Source organism: Hemicordylus capensis, chromosome 6 (assembly GCF_027244095.1).
Source record: "Hemicordylus capensis ecotype Gifberg chromosome 6, rHemCap1.1.pri, whole genome shotgun sequence".
NCBI classification, from domain to species: domain Eukaryota; kingdom Metazoa; phylum Chordata; class Lepidosauria; order Squamata; family Cordylidae; genus Hemicordylus; species Hemicordylus capensis.
In genome coordinates, this window is record NC_069662.1 from 126,405,057 (window position 1) to 126,420,082 (window position 15,026).

At 42.8% G+C, this 15,026-nt stretch overlaps 1 protein-coding gene across 11 annotated transcripts in view; it reads left to right on the plus strand.

The window, feature by feature from the left end:
• THSD7A (thrombospondin type 1 domain containing 7A) overlaps positions 1-15,026 on the plus strand; it is a 424,790-nt gene that overhangs the window by 281,179 nt on the left and 128,585 nt on the right. For all 11 annotated transcript variants that reach the window (XM_053259796.1, XM_053259795.1, XM_053259797.1 and 8 more), the window contains one exon: positions 2,602-2,805. In XM_053259796.1, coding sequence (XP_053115771.1) covers positions 2,602-2,805 — 204 coding nt within the window. The remainder of the gene's footprint in view (positions 1-2,601; positions 2,806-15,026) is intronic.

The following is a 15,026-nucleotide window of genomic DNA, read 5'->3' on the forward strand; positions in this document are numbered from 1 at the left end:
GCTGATTCAGGTGATCTGTAGACAAAATAAATCACCCCTGTCCTCTACTGCCCAGATTCGGGTACAAAACAAATCATCCCAGATATGGACCAAAAAAATTGGCATTTCAGGCCTCCATTTTGTGGCCAAAGTAGGTTTGGTGGTAGTGTCCAATGGGTGGAAGCTACCACCCAAATTTAAAAGAAATTGGTTAAAGGGGTGATTTTTAAAGAATTTTTGAAGTTGGTGTGTCTTTAAGCTTTTCCCCATAGGGAATAATGGGGATTTCAGCAGCCTTATAGCTCCAAGTGGGGAGCACCAGGGTGGCTCAGAGTGAGTTGTGATGGGTGGTGGTGCCCAATGGGTTCAAAGAAGCTACCACCAGCTTTCAAATTAATTGGGCAAAGGAGTGATTTTTAAGTGATTTTTGAAGTTGGCATGTCTTTTAGGCAGATTCGGTTAAGAAAGGGGATTTCGGGGGCAGAAGAGTGGGTCAGGTGGTAGTGCCCAATGGATGCCTGCTACCATTGAGATTTCAAAGACATTGGTGAAACGGGTGATTTTTAAAGAATTTCTGAACTTTGCGTGTCTTTAAGCTTTTCCCCCATGGGGAATAATGAGGCATTTCAGCAACCCCATAACTCCACTTGGGGGGGGGCACCAGGGTGGCCCAGAGCAGGGTGTGGTGTAGTACACATAGGGTGCCAACCAACCCCCAAACAACAAGCCCATGGGGCACTGGGTTTTGTTGTTTCTGAGGTGTTCTTCTGAGAGTAGATTCTCTGGTAGGAAATGAGAATAGATTCAATGATAAACATGCCAAACTTCAAAAATCATTTAAAAATCATCCCTTTGCCAAATTAATTTGAAAACCGGCTCTGGGCCACCCTGGTGCTTCCCACGTAGAGCTATAAGGCTGCTCAAATGCACATTATTCCCTATGGAAAATAGCTTAAAGATACACCAACTTCAAAAATTCTTTAAAAATCACCCCTTTGCCCAATTTCTTTGAAATTTGGTTGGTCGCTTCCACCCATTGGGCACTACCACCTACCCCACTCCCCCCTGGGATCCCTATTTTGCCCCAAATTTATTCAGGTTTGGAAAATTCTGGTACAAATAGAATCTGGGGTGATTTGGGGGGGGGCAGATTTGGACCCAATACAAATCGAGGGTGATTCAATTTGGGTACAAATCAAAACAAAAAAAATTGATTTGTGCACACCCCTACTAAATATCTTTTCTAAGGCCTTCATTGCAGCCCTACCAAGTGCTATTCTGCGGCGTATTTCTTAACTGCTGGATCCTTCACTGTTGATGATCGATCCTAAAAGACAGAAGCTACCCACCACTTCAGTGTCTTCATTATAAATTCTGAGGCTGGTTGCTGTACCTGTTGTCATTAGTTTAATATTCTTTACATTTAGCCGTAGTCCCATTTTTTTCACTGTGCTCCTTGACTTTCACCTATGTAATAAAGGTAAAGTGTGCCATTGAGTCAATTTTGACTCCTGACACCCACAGAGCCCTGTGGTAGGATACAGGAGAGGTTTACCGTTGCCTCCTCCCGCGCAGTATGAGATGATGCCTTTCAGCATCTTTCTCTATTGCTGCTGTCCGATATAGGTGTCTGGGAAATATCCCAGTGGGGATTCGAACTGGCAACCTTCTGCTTGTTAGTCAAGCATTTCCCCGCTACGCCACTTAGATGCTAAATTACATTATGCTATTCTGTGCCTATGTGTACAAAGAAACATTGAATGTTTAAAATATGCTTCTAGTTGATAATTCTTCTCATCAGACATTTAAGTTGTACCATTCTTGGGTTATTTCGCTCTTTTTGTACACCAGAAGCAGACTCCTGTATGTGCCCAAATGATTTCGGCGCCTCCATAGAGAGGCAGCAAAATGATTTGGGCTGCCGCAGCCAAAACATTTCGGTGGGGGGCGAGTGGCGGCTTTAAAAGGAGGCACACAGGTCCCTATCCACAGCCCTATCCACACTGTTCGAAACATAAAAAATCGTGGCTAGCACCCAGACTAAGTTAGTCATGACTAAGTCTCATTGAAATTAATGGTAATTGTTACAATGACTGATGTCTCATTGGTTTCAGTGCTGCTTAGTCATGATTAACTTAAGCCCTATTCAGATATTATGTTGTACAAGTGTACAGATCTCTGTACACTCAAACATATTTTTGTGTCAATACAACAAATATGTATATATCGCTTTTTAAAAAAGTTCCCCAAACAGCCACTGGAGGGATGCTATGCTGGAGCTGGATAGGGCCAGTTGCTCTCCCCTTGCTAAATAAAGAGAATCACCACTTTTAAAAAGTGCCTCTTTGCTCAGTTAGCAGGGGAATGACTGTACCCGCAGTTTTTTAAAAAGCTAACCTGGGTACAGGCCCTCAAATGTACAGTAGAGATAGGAAGTGGATGGCTGTACCTAATGTGCAAATAACTGTTTCTATGTACAGATCTGTACCTGTACTCAATGTACACTTGTTGTACAGACATTCAACATGATGTCTGAATAAGCCTTAGTCAAGATGCTCTCCAGTTATTTGATCTCATATATGGAAATCGCTGTGGGTTTTTTTCTGGTTTCTCAAACTTCAGGTTTTAAACTAAGAAAACGGCGCATCACAAATGAGCCCACAGGAGGTACTGGCAACTGCCCTCATCTGCTTGAAGCCATCCCGTGTGAAGAGCCTTCCTGCTATGACTGGAGAATAGTAAGACTGGAAGAATGCATTCCTGACAACGAGAAGGAGTGTGGCCCTGGTACCCAGGTTCCACAGGTGGTCTGCATCAACAGTGATGGTAGGTTGATCTGCCAAGTTTCTATAGCTTGGTATCTGTTTTATCTGTGGAGCAGGAAATATCCAGGAAAATGGAGGATTGGCCCTAATCCATTGAGTTTCTGCCACATGCACTAGGGGCTGATTGTCCACTGTTATTTCATTTTGTTTTTATTTGACTCCAGTGATCCTCTGTTCTTCAACAGAATGAACAAAAGCTATGTTTTGAATTACCTGATGTTTAAATACAATTCATGTTGGACCAAAGAAGAGAGAATACATTTTAGGAAAAGTTAAAACTAAAGCTAGCAGCTATACAAATGGACCTGTGGATCATGGCCATTGTATCATTCAGACTACACAGTACTTCAAACGATGGCAGTAGATTAAAAACGTATTGTACATTCACAATGTAGAATCTACAGCCAGATAAGTCATGGTCAACCTGTGGCTGACTAATATGGTTTTATGTACAGCAAACATGACAATGTTGTGTTGATGGTGATGTGGTGATAGAGCTGGGCAAGGTGGGTGGAGAGACATGAGTTTGGCAGGATGGTTGGGAGTTCTCAGAAATACGGCATGAACCTCCGTGAACATTTGCAGTCCGATTTGCCCTCGTCTGTGTGCATTTTGTCATTCTGATGGGGAAGGGGTTTGAAAAGAAGCTGGGACTGAGTACCAACCATGACCCACCACCACCATCACCACAAAAGCACCCAGAAAACAGACAATAACTGTTGAAGAACTAGATCCCTCTTGGAGTCCCAGCACACACACACACACACACACACTCCCACTCCCACTCCCTCTCTCACTCCGTCACCCCCCCCACTCCCTTGCCCACTCCCAGACCCAACCCACAGCATACCATGAGAACTCAGTACTGCTGCCTGCAATTCACTCTGACCCAGTGCACACAGCACTCACTTTACCTGTTGTTGTTCTCACTTACATTGGTGGTGTGCGTGCGTGCGTGTCACAAGCGGGCAATGCACCAAGGGAGGCATGTGCTTGCTGGGTGGCTCACTGCAGGCATGCCTGCTCAGCTGCCGGCACTGCTGCCTCTCCTCTCACTCCACATGCAGCTTCCTTCCCTGTGATCACTGCTGCGTGGTGCACTTGGCCTGGGCTGGGAGCTCTGGAACCTCCGAGTGGGATAGTCAGTGGCTGCCTGCCTCTTGCCTGCTCTGGGGACCCCCGGCCTCACTGTAGCTCTGGCGCACACAGCTATGGCTGGGCGGAAGTGGCTCAGCAGGCTGCTCACTTGGCCAGTCCCTTCCCCACTGCTACAGCCACACATGGGACTGGAGAAGGTTGGGTGGGCTGGCCACACTCAGCCCTCGGCCCCTGGCTGCCCCTGGGAGGAGATCAGGTGGGCCACAGGCTGGCAGCACTCAGCCCTCACAGCCCAGTCATGCTCATTTGCCTGGCATGGTATGGGCCAGTTGCAGGACATAATTCAGAAGTTTTGGGGGCGCCAGGAGCTGTGGGGGACCAAATGTCCACGTGGAAGTCTGGGAGGAAAGCGCTGCTTCCTAACATTTTCTGTAAAGCTGGTTTGACAGACTATGATCTGTCAAATATTGTTGTTTCCGGTGCCACCATTGACTCTTATCCAGAAGTTCCTCCAAAGGAATAGAAAAAAGAGGATGGGTAGAGAGGAGAAATGACGTTCATAAATCTAGGCTCAGAGTAAATACAATTAGATATATACTTAGTATTGCTTAGTTATTTTCATGCATGCATCAACCTTGTTTTTAACTCAATAGGGAGAATTTCTGTTAGCATTACTGTAGTGCGCTCAGAACTGTCTTTAAAATGAAAATGACAGGGCAAGTTGGACAGCAGAGCTAGGAGTCTTGTAAATGCCTCAGACAGATTGAAGCAAGAGGTCACCTGGTATGCATTTAGCCATTGCACCAAATGTTGTTTTGTAATTAAATTGGGCAGGGGGAATTGGAGTTGATTACTTGTGCACACAGAGCTGTATCTAGTTTTGCACTGTGGCTCCAGATTTTGCTTTATAATTGACTTGGAGCTCAACTGGGAAAACTAAGAATTAGAGTGTAAGCTTTATTTTCATGTAGCTAGCTAAGCGCATCATATATCCTTTCCTTAACAGTACTTACTCCCCAAGGTGAGTTTTGCCATGCAAGATGATACAGTCATTCAGATCATATCCATTCCTTATGCAGAAGTGGCGACATACCAGCTCTGCATTCCTTTTTCTATCTCGTATTAAAACGAGTCATTTGAAGGAACAAAAATGTTAATCTTTGGAAGCATGACTGGGAATGCACCAAACATTTTGGAATCTTCAGTGCAAAACTTTTAGACTTTTTGTTATGCCTTAGAAATTACAGATTCTCATTGTGCTGAATTAAATGGTCACCTGACATCAACTTGCTTAGAAAACTGTACCTGTCTTTTGAAAAATCAGCGAATACAGCATGGAACAGCCAGTGAGAGGTCTCTCTTTTTACAGGTCACCTGAAAAACATCCATTTTCTCTGTATCCAAATGAACTTGTGTTGTCATGTGTGCAGTTTATTTGAGCTCGCGAAATGCTGATGACACCATGCAAACGCAAAAAATATTAGGCAGTATGCAACACTAAGGCAGTATGCAAAAGATCATTGCCTTAGTGGTATTATATGTAAATGGGAATTGGAACCACTGGTTGGGAGGATAACATGGCTTCATTCTCCACAATGAGTTGTCATGTGGTGCTCCCCGCAAATGCAATTTCCATGCTTTTAAGAGTGTGTGTGAAAATTGTGAGTGCCTTAACTCATCTTAAACCAAATGGTTTTTGAGAATATAATGTAATACAATACAGACTGGCCTGAAAATTCTCCTTTAAAAATGTTTTTGTTTGTTCATTTAGTATATTTGTATACTGCCCCAAATTTGTATCTCTGGGTGGACAAATATGACATAAATACAACATTAAATTATGTAAATTTATTTACGACATAAATTAATTCATTAAAACTGTTTAAAACAAATGCAGATTTCTAAACTAGATTTTAAAATAAAGTTAAGATTTTGAGTGAGCAAGTGTGTTTTAAGCGTCATCTTAAAAACTGCCAGAGATAGGGAGGCTCTTACTTCAGCAGAGTGCATTCCATAGTCTTGGGACAGCAATGGAGAAGGGCCAACCCTGAGTAGCCACCAGATGAGTCAGTGGCAACTGTACTTAAGAACATAAAACAGCCCTGCTGGATCGGGCCCAAGGCCCATCTAGTCCAGCATCCTGCTTCACACAGTGGCCCACCAGATGCCACTGGAAGCCTACAGGCAGGAGTTGAGGGCATGCCCTCCCTCCTGCTGTTACTCCCTTGCAACTGGTACTCAGAGGCATCCTGCCTTTGAAGCTGGAGGTGGCCCACAGCCCTCCAACTAGTACCTTTCCTCCATGAAGTTATCCAAACTCCTCTTAAAGCCATCCAGGTTGTTGGCTGTCACCACATCTTGTTGGAGAGAATTCCACAAGTTGATTATGCATTGTGTGAAAAAGTAATTCCATTTGTTGGACCTGAATTTCTTGGCAGTCAAATTCATAGGTTGATCCTTGGTTCGAGTGTTATGTGAGAGGGAGAAAATTTTCTCTCTATCCTCTTTCTCCACACTATGCATTATTTTATAGACCTCTATCATCTCTCCCCATAGTCTTCTTTTTTCTAAACTAAAAAGCCCCAGGTGTTGTAGCCTTGCCTCATAAAGAAGGTGCTCTAGGCCCCTGATCATCTTGGTTGTCCTCTTCTGCACCTTTTCCAGTTCTACAATGTCCTTTTTTAGATGTGGTGACCAGGATTGTACTCAGTACTCTTAAGTGTGGCCGCACCATAGTTTTTTATAAGGGCAATATAATATTAGCAGTTTTATTTTCAGTCCCATTCCTAATGATGCCTAGCATGGAATTGGCCTTTTTCACAGCTGTCACACATTGAGTCGACACTTTCAAGGAGCTGTCCACCACAACCCCAAGATCCCTCTCCTGGTCAGTCACTGACAGCTCAGATCCCATCAATCACTGACAAGGATTAACATAGACTTCTTGCAGGATGAAATGGAGCTCAGCTCCTCACCACAGTCATTATCTGATAGTAAGAAAATTTTTAGCATTTGGATAGCCCCAGCCTGGCCTTTGTGTTTCTTTTGAGTACCCATTTCACAATACAATGCTAGATTGCCTCTTCCTTCACAGAGCAGTTAGCAGAGGCAGTCATGAGACCTGGGTGTCAGTTCACCTTGAGTTCAGGCATTAATTGATTCCTTAGTAAAATGGAATCAGACACATGCCTGAATTCCATATAATTCTGGGTTGGTACCTCTGGGTTTAATGTTGGGGTCAGGGTGTCCCCAACAGTCCAAACAACAGCTGGAGGGCCAAAGTTCTGCAGCCCTGCTCTAGATGTTTCTGAGTAGTAATTTTTCAGAAACAGTGGTCTGAGCAGACGTCAGAGTCACAATGTATTGTACTCTGATTAGTGTCTAAATTTGGCAGGAGTGGAGATAGTTACTTAATTGTGCAGCCACATAACTGCACTATGAGGTGGTGACCAGAACTGTCAAGTATTGTGTATCTTGAAGAACACTCATAGGCATGCCAACCCTTTAAGTCATATCTTGTCTTGCAATTCCCTGGGCTTTCTTAATGGTGATGCTCAAAACAAATTACACAGTCTCTAGCTTTCATTATTAAAGAGGGCATTTTTAGCCCTTGAGGTTTCCAAGGGAAGGGCACAGCAGCTGATGAAGACGGCTGCTAAAGCATTGCCCTTTTGCATATGAGTCCTGTTCATATAAGAGAGTTAACAGCCCTTCTCTTTCCCACCAACTTGCATGTACAACCTTCCCTGACCTCTACTGCTGTGGAAAACCCTGCATTTCTGAGCATGGGTGGCCACAGGTACAGTATCAAAGAAGAGCAGGATAGATATTTTGGGACACTGGAACTTGGTGAAAGGAAAGATGGTGGCGCAAAAGTTACCTCTTTTGCTTCTTTCACTGTGTGTATGTGTGGTTTGTGTTTTCCTCCTCTTTCAATAATCTGGAGGATCAGATTGCTTACAGAGCAAAGAGACACCTCGTAAAGTGGTGACTCTCTCATATTTAGCAGGGGGAGAGCAACTGGCCCTATCCAGCCCCAGCACAGCATCCCTCCAGTGGTTGTTGCTGGTATCTGCCTTATGTTTCTTTTTAGAATGTGAGCCCTTTGGGAACAGGAACCCATCTTATTTGTGTATTATTTATTTTTCTGTGTAAACCGTTTTGAGAACTTTTGTTGTAAAGTGGTATATAAATATTCATAGTAGTAGCAGTCGGAGGAGGATCACTGAAGAAGCCCAGCTGGTGTGGCCATCATCAGAGGAAGAGGGAAGGTGGGGCAGTTGCATATCCCTCCCCTGCCCCATGCTGCCCCCAGCACTTCAGCACTGTTTACAACTTCCCATCTGCTGTAATAATCTCTAGTGGCTTCAGGTGACAGGCAATATGAAGCCTGTGACTATTTGCAAATGATCTGCTTAGATGTTCATTAAAGTTTGCATAATTGTCCCATGCCAAGCTGCACAGAACATGGCAGCCGTGAATGATATCGTAAAGGGAGACAGGTACAAGATACACGCTCAAGCACTGAGTTTGCATAAAGCAAAGGATCTTTGCTTAAGACTTCTTTATCTCAAGTGATTCCTGTTCAGCTGTCCATATCCGCAGCCTGTACTGTCTGTGACTTAACTCAGATTAAACAGCCAGAGTTTAAAACCAAAACCTCAAATAACACATGATCAAAGAGGCATAAGCACTTTAAGTGTCAATGTATGTCTTGGCTTCTTTTTGTGCCCTGGGGTTCTTCACTGCATGTGGAAAGAATCTAGCATTTTAAATCTCAGGATGGGTGCTGCTGTATGGTCGCTTCATTGTTTTACCACAAACTAAGCCTATAAAACAGATCAGTATCTCCTTTCTCCTGCTCCCTGCATCATTTAATGTGTTTGGAATATAATTAGCTGGGATATTATGTTTAAACCTGAGGTCTCTTATTTTACAATTAGGCTCAAATAGCAGTGTCTGTGGGGGGTGTTGTGTATAATTAGGGATGAGCATGTCTATTCAATTTGTCGTAGAGATAGGAGCCATTACAGCCATTCAGACAATACTGAGATAATAGATTTATTCTCCAGAGTTACTGCTGGAGGCCTTTCCACAGTACATGACGGTAATCAGAATTTTAATTCAGGCTGGGGTTGGCAGGGAGAAGCCCTTGACAGTTGGTATCCTAAGTTGTCATCGTAAGGATTATAATATACTTTCATGCATGTTATTACTGTTAAAAATGGGACTTCACCCTTCTTTGGTGACAAGGAACAGTTCAGACAATTTTAACTTCTCAGCCTTGGTATTCAGAGCTGCTTCTGTTAAAAAAACAACAACAAACTGTTGTTTTTTCTTGGCAAAGGCTGAAAAAAAAGGCTGCAAAAGCTGATCATAATTCCTATCTCATGGATTAGTATGCTAAAGTTCTCAGGTGATGGGCAAATAATTTCCCATGCTATAGATCAGGGATTCTCAACATTGGGTCCCCAGATGTTATTGGACTTCAACTCCCATAATCCCTAGCCCCAGTGGCCTTTGGTTGGGGATTATGGGAGTTGAAGTCCAAAAACAGCTGGGGACCCAACGCTGAGAATCTCTGCTATAGATCAACCTTTGTGAGGAGGGAACATACAGTGAATGTGAAATGTGCATGCAAAGCTTAAATGGCATTATTATGGGGATCCTTTTTGCCCTGAAATATTTTAGGTATTTCATTTTGAGAGGATTTATTGGCAGGGAAAGAAGCTGGTTTGACTGCTGTAATAAGTGAAATCTGTGTGTCTGTGTATCTGTGTGTCCTGTTCAGAAACTTTACCAAGAGAGCAACTTTCCCCATAGGTGCCTTGCTGCTTGACTGTTATCTGCAGACTAGAATGGTTGTGCAAATGCTTTTTGTGTCAACCATCCGGTATGCAAACATGATTCGCATATAAAGCATAAAATCAGGGGAATTAGCACAATATTATTTTAAACAGAAAGGACAGAGGGAAAGGAGGAGTAAGCAATTCAAGACCATCAGAAGAGATATTTGATGATACCCATGGCTCACTTTTTATGATGGACCTTTTGCTAACACAGGAGATATAAATATTATTGTACCTAGAAACAATGTTGTTTCTGTGCTGATAGATGGAAGAAATAACAAAACCACTTCATTAACCTGGTGGGAACCCCCACCCCCTGCAGGCTGGTCATGTTATTTTCTTCCATTCTTTTTTGCTGATGGTATGACATTTCTTTCTTCAGGATCACAATTTTTGTTGAGTTCTGATTAGTGTGAAATCATTCTTTATCTGCCATGAAACAAGAGAACATCAGTAACAGCAAGAATAAAGGCCCTGATATGTCATTTCGTTATAATGTTCTTGTAGCTCCAGCTGATGGACAGTGCAAGATCTGAGGACCTTAGAGTCTGAGGCATAGTTCCGCATGCTAATTTTCCAAACCATGGAAAAAACCGGGACGAGAAGCTGTAGATGAGCTATTTTATAAATTCGTGTAAACAGGACAGGGGTTACAGGAAATCTGCTCAATAATTTGTACAAACTGTTTTCAGATGAGCAGTTTGTGAAACATAGCCCCGTAATTGGTTCTTTTCGCCATAATGAAAAGAGGGGAAAGGGGTGGAACATCTAGATCAGGAACCAGGTAGAGAAGGGAGCTTCTCCTTTGTGTAGCTCTCAGAAGGGTAGAAGGAGCAGTATTGGATCCAGTGTTCAGGCACAGTACAGTTCCAGTGTCGATCAGATCCAAACAAATATCTGGCTATCTGGCTATGCACATTTTTGTGAATTGGTAAGACTGCTTTAAACTCAGTAACACTCTTCTACAGCTTCTTAAGTCTGCCATCCAAATGATTTGGGAGATTTAGGACATAACTGCAGAAAAAGAAAATATATGAAATGTTTCACCTGGGCAATAGCTTCAGTGCAAAGACATTCAGAAGCTTTGATTGTGCGAACATCTGCTCTGATTTCTGGCTCTTCATGGCTTTAAAATCTGGGCAAATACCCAGTTTTGTAAATATATATATATGGCTGTCACATCCGCAGTACATTAAAAGGGGGAAAAATTAGTCTCACTTTTTTATTTTCCCCGCTTTATCATCTTTCCTCTTCCTTGCTGTTCCTTTAACAAGTTATCAGCCCCAGAATGCTGGAATAGGTACCCAGTACCAAATTATGGTGTACAATTACAGAACATATATACACTTGACAGTAGGAAGTCAAAGGTGCATTGACACTAGAGAGTGCAATGCAAAGATGTATCAGCACATACAGATAATCAATGTGGTGTAGTGGCTAGCATATTGGAATATTGACGAGGGAGATTGGGGTTCAGATCTCTACTTTGCCTTAAAGCTCACTAGGTAACCTTGTACCCGTCATGGTCTCTCAATATAATCTAACTTCCAGGGTTGTTGTGAGGATAAAAGAGGGGAAATAATGTGTTCCATCATTAGCTCCTTGATAGAAGGGCAGAATCAAAATGTAATAAATACATTAAAATGCATAGGGAGAATATACAGTTCTAGGATTAGATTCCTCAGTAGTAGTGCAAATAATTGTTCTTTGAGACACTGGGCCAGTTTGTATGAGATGCCTGCTGGTACACATGATAAAGAAGATGTTTCACCAAGAAAGTGCCCATCATAGTGTCAGCAGAGGGTGCACCTGATGTGCTCTTGGAGCATCCTTTTATTGCGTGAGGGGGGTGTTCATCCGAATGGCTTCTCTACATGTGTTCCGAATGTTTGCACTTTCAGCACAATCCCTTCTTTATCACTTGTGCCAGTGGCTGTTTCTTCGAACTGGCCGTTTTTGTGTTCTTCTCTTAGAGGGAAGTTCAAGATACATTAGCAACTGGCTAACATACAGAGCAAGGATGCACCAGTGCAGTGAGAGAACAGCCTAACAGAAGTTCCCAGCTAACTGCACTGATGCAGCAGGGAAGTGGCTTTTAAAAAATGCCTTCCCCTTCCCCAGGAAGCCATATGTGCCGCCCAGAAATATGTCGCTGAAGGCTGCACAACCCTAAGGCACATTTTTTCAAGTGGCACAGAGGGCTTCCTAGGGAAGGGGAGGGCATTAAAAAAATGCTGCTTCCCTGCTGTACTGGTGCAGGTAGTTGGGAAGTTCTGTTAAGCTGCTCTTTCACTGCACCGATGTATCAGTGCTCAGTATCTCAGCCAGTGATTTAGATGGACTCTTGGTCTGTCATGGTATAATTCTATCTATCTGTCTGTCTATCTATCTATCTATCTATCTATCTATCTATCTATCTATCTATCTATCAATTTATACCTCGCCCAAACTTACGTCTCTGGGCGGCCAACAACAATTAAAACACATATAAAAGTTAAAACAGTTATATAAAAGTTAAAACAATACAATAATTTAAAAACCATAAAATTAAACTAACAGTAATTTTTTAATTAAAAACCTGAGAAAGCTTGGGTAAAAAAGATGGTTTTCAAATGTTTTTTAAAATTATAGCAGCAGTTTAAATAAAAATAATGCAGCAGTTTGTCCTCAACGTTAATATATTTAGCATATCTCATTTTGTGTAGGTAAATAACCATGATAAGTGATACTGTAACAAATCTTTGGTCAGTAATAGAGATTATATGGATACACGTTGATTAGTGTATGCTACCCTGCCCACTCCCACACAGTGCAGCTAGAAGCACACTAATGTACGTGCAATGTAATCTTCTAGATTAGCACTATCAGCATTTTTACGTTCCCCTCGCTCTGTTCTGTTTAAATGTGGCCTATTGGTCTGATAGATTGATCTGTTTTGGTCCCATGACTCGGATTGATTTTCTTCCCCATAGAGCCCATGCCTGTCTTCAAACTTACTTTCTCTCCCCCCACTTCATTTTTATCGAAATGACACTTGATTGACTCAGACAAAGGGAGTAGCATGCTGTGCTTGGTTATGATCAATACGCTGGTGTTCACTGGTCCTTATCATTCTCAGTATGGCTGCATTAACCAATGAACCCTTAAAATGTTTCAAGTAGTCACCAAACCATATAAGAGAAGCCTACTGATATTGGACACAATGGTGTGCTGTTTCAGTACATGCCAGCTATATCAGAAACCACTGACCATTGACATAAACATCATGCTGTTTATGTGAATTAAGATTTAGGCTATGCTGATAAGTAGCAGCAGTTTCTCTAGAACAGCTTTGGCTTCTAGGAAACTCAGTGATGCTAGATTTTTGCTGCTCAGAAAATGCTTCCTATAAACACAAAGCTCCTCTCGGGTAAGGACTGCCCCATTCAGTTAAGTGTTGGGGGTACAGCACATGCATTCTTCCTGATGGTTAGATGAAAAGTCCTGAAGAACTCAAAAGCTGGACGTTCACAACTTTGTGTCATTCCAGTTGGTCCTAAAGAAGATATTAAGAGAAAGGAAAGACTGTGCTGTCGAGTCGTTGTCAACTGCTAGCGATCACATTCCATGTGATTTTCTTGGTAGAATGCAGGAGTGGTTTACCGGTGCCTCCTCCCACACAATTAGCCACCTAATGGAGCAGTGGGGAAGCAAACTTGCCTAGAGAGCAGGAAGCTGTTGGTTTGAATCCCTATTGGTGTGTTTCCCAGAATATGGGAAACGCCTATATTGAGCAGCAGCAATATAGGAAGGTGCTGAAAGGCATCAGACTGTGTGGGAGAAGGCAATGGTAAACCACTCCTGTTTTCTACCAAGAAAACCACATGGCTCTGTGGTTGCCAGGAGTTGACACTGACTCAGCAGCTCAACGTTTCCTTTTCTTCCCACACAGTATGAGATGATACCTTTTCCAGCACCTCCCTATATAACTGCTGCCCAACATAGGTGGCTACAAATGTATTGACTAGGCGCAGTCTAGGTGGGAAGCACACCAGTGGGGATTTGAACTAACAGCCTCTTTCACTCTTGGCATACTGCTTCCCTGCTGCGCCACCACAGCTGATATTACCAGACTAATAAAGTTAACTGTGTTCAGTGGTGGCTCAACCCCTCTGTGTGCCCAAGGCAGGGCACCATATACTCTCCTTGAATGCAACCTCCTCCCCCTCTATCCCTTTGTTCTTTAGTGTGTGTATGTGGGAGCCGGGGGCAGAATGGCATCTTGCTGCATCCATAGGCATAACTATAGGGGGGGCAGGGGGGGCATGTGCCCCGGGCACCACTTGGCAGGGGGCGCCAAAAAGTGCCCCCGCCGATTTGCCGGGGAAAATTTTTTTTTTAAATTTTTTTTAAATTATTTTTTGCAGAGCAGTCCCCCCCCGGTCCCGGCACCCCCCCCATTGGCATTGCTCATCCAGCACTGGGCGCTGCGGCGTCTTCGTAGTCCAAGTCTCTTACTCTCACTCCCCAGCACGCCCCGCCACCAGTCGCGCATGCATTGAGAGGAGGACACGCACCAGAGCAAACTTCCTGAACAACTCCCTCTTCTGAACAACTTCCTGAATGCCCGAACCAGTTCCCCTTTTTGTTCATTCAAGTCCTTCCTCCCCTATAATCTAACTACGTTTTAACTGAAATGGTTCAGGGAGGGGGAGATGGAGGGATGTGGAACCTTGGGTTCCACATCCCCCCATCTCTCCCTTCCTGGACTTTTTCACTATGTAATGCAAGCTAATTTAATTATATGTCATCATCAAAATGGATTAGCTGTTTCAGCCCATCAGGAAAGTCTAAACCTCCACCGATTTAATTAACCAGACTGAAAATCAGATGAACAGAGAATGTTTTAATGAAAGGTGGTATATAAATTTAACAATAAGTAAAACTATCATTAGGAGCAATTAGCGATTACTTAAACATTGGTGCTGCCAAGCAATTTGTAAATAAAACTAGAAGCCCTTTGAAAATAAGCTGGAATTAATTGTAGGTTGGGCAGGGGGTGAAAGTATATACTTCTAAACATTTATTGTTAAATTTATATACCACCTTTCATTAAAAACAACCCCAAAGTGGTTTTGTTTTAGTCATGGATTTTAATTTTAATTGCTCTTTTTGTCAGTGTGATGAAGATTAGTTAAATCTGAGTGGTCTTAGGCAACCAATGTTGCATCTGAAATGCCATTTCATTTTTTATTGTCATAAATACTCTCCAACCAATTTAAATAGCAAAGGTGTA